The sequence below is a fragment of the Microcaecilia unicolor genome, chromosome 3 (genome assembly GCF_901765095.1).
Source record: "Microcaecilia unicolor chromosome 3, aMicUni1.1, whole genome shotgun sequence".
Classification (NCBI taxonomy): Eukaryota; Metazoa; Chordata; class Amphibia; order Gymnophiona; family Siphonopidae; genus Microcaecilia; species Microcaecilia unicolor.
The window spans coordinates 107,015,541-107,024,889 of NC_044033.1; the positions used below are offsets into that span (position 1 = coordinate 107,015,541).

At 42.5% G+C, this 9,349-nt stretch overlaps 1 protein-coding gene and 1 pseudogene across 1 annotated transcript in view; both read right to left on the reverse strand.

The window, feature by feature from the left end:
* DTD1 (D-aminoacyl-tRNA deacylase 1) overlaps positions 1 to 3,762 on the reverse strand; it is a 208,434-nt gene extending 204,672 nt beyond the window's left edge. The window contains exon 1 of the mRNA XM_030196233.1: positions 3,466 to 3,762. Coding sequence (XP_030052093.1) covers positions 3,466 to 3,508 — 43 coding nt within the window. The 5' untranslated portion in view covers positions 3,509 to 3,762. The remainder of the gene's footprint in view (positions 1 to 3,465) is intronic.
* Positions 3,763 to 8,454: 4,692 nt separating this feature from the next.
* Positions 8,455 to 8,983, reverse strand: LOC115464277 (annotated as a pseudogene).
* Positions 8,984 to 9,349: the final 366 nt, after the last annotated feature.

Genomic DNA, 9,349 nt, shown 5'->3' on the forward strand with positions numbered 1-9,349 from the left:
TCTGCAGGTCTTACAAAATTATTCAAAGTTGTTAAATCATATGCAGACTGTGAGAAACTGCAGTAAGACTTCGGGAGATTAGATGCCCAGTCTTTAATGTGGATAAGTGCAAAATGATGTGCATAGGGAAGAATAACCCAAATTATAAGTACACAGTGCTAAGTTTCACATTAAGCATCACCACCCGGAAAAAAGATCTAGATGTCACTGTGGACAACATATTGAAATCTTCTGATCAGTGTGTGTCGGTGGCCAAAAAAGCAAACAGAATGTCAGGAATTATTAGGAAATGAATAGAGAATAAAACAAAGGATATCATAATGCATATGTATCACTCTGAGGTGCAAGTGGACCTTAAGTCCTGTGTGCAGTTCTGGTCACTGCATCTAAAAAAAAAGACATAGCAGAGTTTTAAAAAAAAGGTACAGAGAAAGCAATCAAAATGATAAAGGGGATGGAATGAGTCTCCTATGATGAAAGGCTAAACATGTTAGGATTCTTCAGCTTGGAGAAGAGACAGCTGAGGGGCGATATGATAAAGATCCTGAGTGCAGTGAAATGGGTAAATGTGAATTGATTATTTTTCCAAACGCACAAAAGACTAGGGCGGTGGTTCTCAACCCAGTCCTCAGGGTACAGCCAGTCAGTCAGATTTTCAGAATATCTGCGAGGCAGTGTAGATACAGAGCAGACCACATAAACCAGATGGGAAGGTAGTAAAACAATTTATTGTAACAGAAAAAGATAAAATAACAGTGTCCAACATGGCTATGTTACACCTATGTAAGGCTGCATAGACATAAATTAAATTAGGAATCAAATCATAAAAACTTAAATATATGAAACAAAATCAATAAATAATTAAAAACAGTGTGTATGACAAAGACAAAAATTTACCAAAGAGACAACCAGCTCATGGTATAAAAGGACATCGCTACAAGGATAATGATATATGTACATACGTGAACCTCACCCATTGAAAAGATTATTATGACAGTTTGAGTAACTGGAGTTTAACAATGAACATATGAACTAAATCTCATTACAAAACAACTATCAGTATGCCTATATTTCACACTATATTTTCTTAGCGTTTGCAGAGAAAGGGTTTATACCATTTTTAAGGTTTCTGATGCCACAATTTTCTTCAGATTATTTCTCTTCGACCCCCAACCACAGTCATTTGTATTTTAAAACATTCATTGTTGACTCCTGATGTAGGCGCCTAGCACCAAAACACAAAACCGTGTCAAATCCAAGTCTATCTTCTGAATTTCCACCTTCTTTGGGGGATTTGTTTTATGAAGACCTATAAACTTTTTTATCATAATAAACTTTGGGGGACCTTTTTACTAAGCTGCGGTGGGCACTAGTGCGTGACTACAGTGTGTTGAGCAGCACATGCTACTCCCATGTGAAAAACAGGGGGAGTGGCAAAGGAGACATGGCTATGGGCAGAGTGTACGTGTGCCCTGCACTAATCAGGTAGCGTGGGTACATTGCCACACGCTGTCCTATTCGCGCAGAAGTAGTGTGGGAGCCCTTACCTCCTCCTAAATAGGTGGCGGTACAGGCTCTCGCAATAAAAAAAGTAAAAGAACTAATTGCATTCAAAGTTTGCACCCTGGTCCACAAAATCATTTACGGAGAAGCCCCAACCTATATGTCAGACCTTATAGACTTGCCTATTAGGAACGCAAAAAGATCATCACGCACATTCCTCAATCTCCACTATCCTAACTGTAAAGGGCTAAAATATAAATCCACATACGCGACCAGCTTTTCATACATCTGCACGCAGCTATGGAACGCACTACCAAAGGCCATAAAAACAACACAGGACCTAACCATCTTCCAAAGGCTAATGAAAACAGATCTTTTCAAGAAGGTATACCATAAACATCCATTTTAAATACTAAACAAAAACACTATACACGATCTACATAAAACCGAAATCTTATCACAAGCACTACCACTGTAAACCTTATGTCAAATAGGGTCTCTCTAAAGTCGATGACCTAACGTAGGTTATAATCTAATCTATTACTCAAGAACCTTCATGCAATGCCATAATGGACTCTTCTCTACCATGTATGTATGCACATGATATATATATAAACCATGATCTGCACCATATATGTTATGTTCAATGTATGTTACCATATATGCATGCACCTTAACGCTATACAATTTGTAATTCTATTACCCGGAAATGGCAACCGCCATTACGGCAAATGTAAGCCACATTGAGCCTGCAAATAGGTGGGAAAATGTGGGATACAAATGCTACAAATAAATAAATAAATGGCCACACGCTAATTGGGAAATTAGCACATGGTCGTTACAGGGGCATATAGAAATGTGGCCTTTTTCCCACCACACTGAAATTGGCCTCAGCGCTGTGCACTTTTCAGCGTAGCTTAGTAAAAAGGTCCCTTTATGTTTTATTATTTCTTACTCCAAGGTTCTACGATTCAGTTTTTTATTGGTCCACCCCTACTTTCTTGTCCTTTGTCCACTTACACACACAAAGGTGCACCTGCCTCAGAAACAGGTTTATATTTGCAAAACAGCATTTGTGCACTACTGGGGTTTGTTCTGGGAGGCTATTTTAAAAAGGCATACATAAATAGCCCCCAATGCGGCAATTTCCAAAAACCATTTACCCTGATGATGAATGAGTTATCTGAAAGCTGTCTACCCTCCCTGCAGGTAAAAGAGTGTGCTGCTGATTTTTTCAGATAGGACAAACGAGTGTAAGGATCCATTACTTTGCATTGCCTGCTGCTGCTCTTTGCAACCCACAAGATAACTGCCTAGTGTGCCTGATAGTTAAGCAGGCCCTGACTATCTCCTGTGTGAAACCAGGAAGATGGCAGGGAAGCCATCAGAAATTCAAAAACCGGCTAATGACCTGTTTGATTCTTCAACCTTGAGCTGACTGAATAATGAATGGCCATCTTCATGATAGTAGCTCAAACTCTGATGTCGCACTTTGATACATAACGGCAGAATTCTGCCATAAAGAAGGGCTTGTAAGGGATCACATAGTCTGTCTGGCACATTAGGGAGAATCAAGTGCATGCTTCGTTCTCCGCCCTTCAGACCATCCCTGCTACAGTGGACAGCAGAAGGTGTCACTCGTGGATCTGCTGCAACTTTCCACGCGTTATCCGTGCAATGAGGAGGAGGGCTGCGGCCTGGAGCACGGGTGCGTGTGTATGTTTATGTACAGGATGCAGTTTGCACGGGGTTGAGCAGCCACCGGAAGGAAGCGGCAGCCTCGCCGGTTCCTGCAACGGGGGTGGTTGGAGAGCAGCACCAGTGGTAACTCCGGGGATCTGCTCGATTCGGCTAGGAGCACTCGAGAGAGTAAAGGAAGGCGGTCAGCGGCGGAAAAGGCAGCGATCGCCCCTCCAGCGCCGACCTCCTTCTCCGTGTTGCTCAGCGAGCGGGGGTACTGACCTGTCACGCTGGCCCGGGTCACTCTCTGAATGACGACTCTCATGCTGCTGGGCGGTGGTGGTAGGGGTAAAGGCGCTTCCCACGCTGGAGTCTGCAGCCGGCCGCTTCTCTGTCAGGCTGCTGCTGCTGTATCTGCTGTCGCCCTCCACTGGTGATACCCCGACAAATAGCCTCCCTCGTTGTAGCGACAGCTTTTTATTACAGGGTTGAATGTGATAGACATCTATATCTATATTTCCAGAGTCTTGGTTCTCCCTCTGTCTTTCTGTTTTCTCCAAGTGATTGAATGCCTTTCCTTTTAATGGAGTTCCTTTTCCTATTAAATGTATGGGGGGGGGGGGGGGTTAAGCCTGTACACTGCTCTGCTCTAGTAAATCACTATATATGTATATACTGAGACAAAGTTTATCATAGCAAGGCCTTGTTTGTGTGATCTCCCATTCTGCTCTTATGTTGGAGATTACTAACTGTTGGGGGAGGAGTTGAGTTGTGAGAGGTGTGATGATCCAGCCCAAGGGGGTTGGATTGTGGAATAAGATGCAGAGAGAAATACTTCTGTGGGTGTGAGTGACAAGAGGGGGAGGAGTGAAAGGTAATAAATACTGGAGTTTGGGGGTGGTATGGGGTCTTTTGTTGCCTGTACCTCCGCCAGGACCCTTGAAGAAGGGGTGATCCCAAAAGTGGCTAAATAAACTGTGAATTGGGGAGTAGTTACTGCTGCTCCTAATAGTGGCAGGTGTGAGAGCTTAGGGTGGGTAAGGGGAACCCAGGCTGAAAGGACAGGGGAAGCCAGTTCAAGGCCAGGGTGCAGCTCGAAAAGTGCGTTACTAGAAGAAGAACAGCCAAAAGTGTCTATGCCTGAGGGAAGTGGATTGTGATCAGGGAAATTTAGGAGCAGCCTCAGATTATTACCAGCCTCTGGGATGGGTAAAGGACAAGCTGTGTTTGTAAATGTGTAAATACTGAAAATTGCAAAGAAGATTACGTTAGAAAAGAGTTGAGGTTGTAATACACAATCTTGAAGGGACAGGAGGGGTTCTACGGTACAGAGGGAATTATAAATATTGATTTGCCTGCCGTTGCTAAAAGTTCAATAAAGTTGAGTTTGCATCATATAAAGAAATACTTTAAATACTTTGTGGGTTTTTTGAAGCAGGAGTGAGGACGCTTGCTCCCTGGACTGGTGAGACCTTACAGAGAAGCCCCGGATCTCTATTCCGGACCTTAAACCAAACCAAGTTCAAATTGGAATGACTATACAGAATGGGAAGGGAGGAGCAAGCGAGAGTGTGGTGTGAGAGGTTTTTCACTGTGACCCAGGTCGGAGGTTAGAATTGAGGTAGTGGTGCAGTGAGACCCGTGTTACATTTTGTTTTAGGGGGAAGAGGAAGGGAATACAACGAGAGTGATTGCACTCAGCCCCTTTTCTCATTAGAGGCTCAATGCCAGTACAATAATCTTGCCCACTTTTTCATTAGAGGCAGGCCTTAGAGAAGCCAAGTGGCCTAATCAGTAGGAAGAAATCTGAGCACACCTCTCAGCCCTTTCTCCTTCTGTGAAATCTTTGTGTATTAGTCAAATTCTTTTGAACACTCATAATGCCTCCATTCTGTTTATATCCTTTAAAAGACACAAAAAAGCTACTATTTTATGCTGCTTTTTTTTAATTTGTAGAGCAATATTATACTTGCATCCTTCCGGATTTATGTTCCAGATGCACCATATGAAAAATCTGACTGTTTAGCCTTCAGTTTCATTCTGTGGGGCAGTAAATCTCACTCTTTGGGATGGCCTACCCTTGACATCTCTGCTACAGGGTACCTAAAGCCTGCCTGAGCTGAAAGAGGAACAGCCTACTAGTGGGTTTCGGGCCCCCCCTACCAAGATTTCTACCCTGTGCCCCAAGCCCCGGCACATATATACAACAGGTCTTGGGTCACATTGTCTGGGAGAAGGAAGGGATTAGCTTCCCCTGTCCCCCTACAATGACATGGGTTAGCTTTCTTACCAGCTTTCTGTTTCCTACTTTTACTTCCCTAGTCCTTCCCCAGTCCCCTATTTCCCCTGTCATTCAACCAATTAATAGTCCCCCATTTCAACCCTCTGCACTCATCTCCAAACTTATCTTCCTACCAGCCCCATCTCCTTTCCCACAGCCCTCCTGCCCCAATATCAGCCTAAGCCCCCTTCTCCCAGTCCACAGCTTCCTAGCATCAGCTCCAGTCCCTTCTCCTATCTGCCACATCATTGACATAGCAGCAGGAGCATTTTTCTCTGCTCCTATGACTTTTTTTTTTTTTTTAACTGTGCAGACCCAGCAGCAGCTTTGAAACAGGAGACAAGATGTTTCCTGTTTCCACGTGCCTCTTCTTGGGTTTCAAAGATGTGGGCTTGAGGCAGATGGAGCACAGTAAAATAAACAGTCATGGGAGTGAAGAAAGATGCTGCTGCTGCCATGAAAGGGTGATCCAGTGAGGCAGCCTTTCTGTGCCCTTAGCTGTGGTGTCCTGAGGCACTGCCTCACTGGCTTGTCTCTTAAGCTGGTTCTGCTTTTCAGATATTTCTTAGGTGTAGCTGTAGATTCCTGGCATTCTTTGGGTTGCAAAGGCCTCGGGGTTACTCAGCTCTTTTTCTATCATGTGACAAGTAGTACGTATGGGCAACATGTGCTGTACTGCTATTATAAGACTACAGTCATTCTGAGACACCATCCCAGGGGCTATTTCAATCAGATATATCCAAATCCCAGGTATGAACTACTTATTCCTAACTTGATGTCTACTGTCATATCATTGACAGAGTGACAAGTTGTTGCATATATGTTTCTACCTGAACTACAAAGTTCAGCGTCAAGTTCAAAGGCAGATGAGGAGTTCGGGTATTCTCCTCGACTCATGGTTGTTGTTGCATTACACAGGTAGTGAAGAGTGCTTTCTTTCACCTTTGGCTGATTAGCAAATTGCGATCAATGTTGAGTCCCTATGATTTCAGAGTGGTGGTGCAAATATTAATATTAATAAAGCTGGATTACTGCAACGCCTTGTACCTAAGTGTAGCAAAGACACAGTGTAGGACGCTACTGGTGATCCAGAACTCTGCAGTGCAGATTATCCTTGGTTGCTCTAGGTTTGAAGCAACTACTTTGGTTACCGGTGTTATATAGAATGCAGTACAAAGTGCTAACATTCATCAGCCAATAAGATCATTAAGATCCGAGCATGCAGGATATCTGTCTGTTGCTTTGTCAGTTGGTTACATTTTGTAGAATCTGTCTACTGTCTTTTCTATAGTGGAATAAACTCATAACATAAGAATAGCCATACTGGGTCAGACTAATGGTCCATCTGTCCCAGTATCCTGCTTCCAACAGTGGCCACAAGTGCCTGGCAGAAACCCAAATCATGGCAACATTCCGGGCTACCAATCCCAGGGCAAGCAGTGGCTTCCCCATGTCTATCTCAATAGCAGACCATGGACCTTTTCTCCAGGAACTTGTCCAAACCTTTTTTAAACCCAGATACCCTAACCACTATTACTACATTCTCTGGCAAAGAGTTCCAGAAAGAAAGCACTTTTAGTCAAAGCAATGAGCTGAGTTTCAAAAGAGTTTGATCAATTTATACCTCCACAATCTTAACTTTCTTTGATTTTTATCTATTTTGTACATCACTTTGAGTTATTTGTTTAAAAAAAAGCAATTCATCAAGTGTAAATAAACAGAAACATACAGGCGATAAAGTATACTTATTCTGATATATCATATGATCAATCATCAGGTCAGGATCATTAGCCAGTAATAAACTTACTCCCCCCAGTTTACTAAGCTGCACGCTAATTTATTTATTTGTTACATTTGTATCCCACATTTTCCCACCTATTTGTAGGCTCAATGTGGCTTACATAGTACCGGAGAGGCCTTTGCAGGCTCCGGTGTGAACAAATACAGGGTGATGTTGTGGTAAGATCAAGTTCATGTGGCACAGCCACATTAGGGAATCGGAGAACGGAAGAGTTGTGTTATGTCCATTACGTGTTTTAGTTTGGTTGTGTTGCCAGAGATTAGGCATTTAAGTTGGATCGGTAGGGTATGCTTTTTTAAACAGGTTGGTTTTTAGTGATTTCCGGAAGTTTAGGTGGTCGTACGTCGTTTTCAAGGCTTTTGGTAATGCATTCCACAGTTGTGTGCTTATGTAGGAAAAACTAGATGTGCAAGTTGTTTTGTATTTAAGTCCTTTGCAGCTTGGGTAGTGCAGATTTATATAAGATCGTGTTGATTTGGATGTACTTCTAATTGGTAAGTTGATCAAGTCTGCAGACACAGCCCATTCACTCTGAATGGGCTTCTGTCGGCATTTCTTTTTGTTACATTTGTATCCTACGCTTTCCCACTCATAGCAGGTTCAATGCGGCTTACATATTATATACAGGTACTTATTTGTACCTGGGGCAATGGAGGGTTAATTGACTTGCCCAGCGTCACAAGCAGCTGCCTGTGCCTGCAGTGGGAATCGAACCCAGTTCCCCAGGACCAAAGTCCACAACGCTAACCACTAGGCCACTCTTCCACTCATGCATACAGCAGCTGTTAGCAGGCTTAGTAAATAGGGGGCAGGTTTTATTAGTATTTAGTTTTCATTTTTAATTTAAATTTAATACTATAGTAAGATGGGGGTGGGTTGGGAGTTGAACTAGGAGGAATGTATGAGGGGAGGGGGGAGATATATGTTTATTTGGAAATTGTTGATCTGTTTACACTACAGCATGATGTTTGTACTACTTTGCACTTGTTCAATTGTTTAAACTCAAAAAGCCTCACACTGATCTAATTTCTTTAGTATTCATTCTTTCCACTGCATGAGAATTTATAAAAGAGCAAGCAGAAAGGTAATAACCTTATCTGCATCATTTGGGTTTTTGCCCTTTCCACAAACAGAGTCTGTAAAGTTCTTGTTGCAGCGACAGGTACAGTGACATCCTTCTGAACTGTCTCTAGAAGGCTCTGGTCTTGTGCTGCTTCACTTTTTCATAGAGCTTTTCTAGTCCCTCTACCACTGGTGGCACAGCAGCCCTGCACAGGCCACTCATTCCCTCTCAGCTTCCTCAGTTCCAGGGGTCATCTGACTCTGGGCAGGGCCTGTTTGTTGGCCAGGATCACAATGGAAACATGCCACAATTCAACATGTTCTAGGATGGCTCCCAAGTCTTTTTTTTTTTGGCTTCAGTTAACCTTTCAAAGTCTGCACTGTCCACTACAAACAGTTGTCTGGGTTTTTTTTTTAAAGTAGCATTTCCATAGCTATTTTAATCTTTGCTCGATCACCAAGATAGCAAGATCACAGACAATGACATGCACTTTCTTGATTGGCTGCACCATTTCTGTGTTGAAACCACTAGTGGGGTTGGTAGTGACCATCTCATTTTACTTAAGTTTATAGATGATGGTAATTTTCCCAGCAACATCCAGCCCCCTAGCAATACCACCATACAAAGCCATCACAGCTTCATAGATTCTGCTGCTATCGCCTTTCTCCTCAGGGCTCCAAAGTTCTTTAGCATGTCTCTTCTCTCTGGTTTCTGTGCTCTCTATACACTTTCATTTCTGTATATATGGAGAGAGAACAGACAGAATAGCCTTGAAGTATTGCTCCTGGTTTCACATGCTTGTGTTTTGACAGATCAGTTTTCACTGCTTTAGTTTATATTTTAATTCATTCATGTATTTATTAGGATTTATTTACCACCTTTTTGAAGGAATTCACTCAAGGCAGTATACAGTAAGAATAAATCAAACATATGCAAGAGACAATTACAGCAGTATAAATATTCAAATATTACAAAGTATGGTAATATACGACTTACAGTGTCATACATAATAAAACATTGT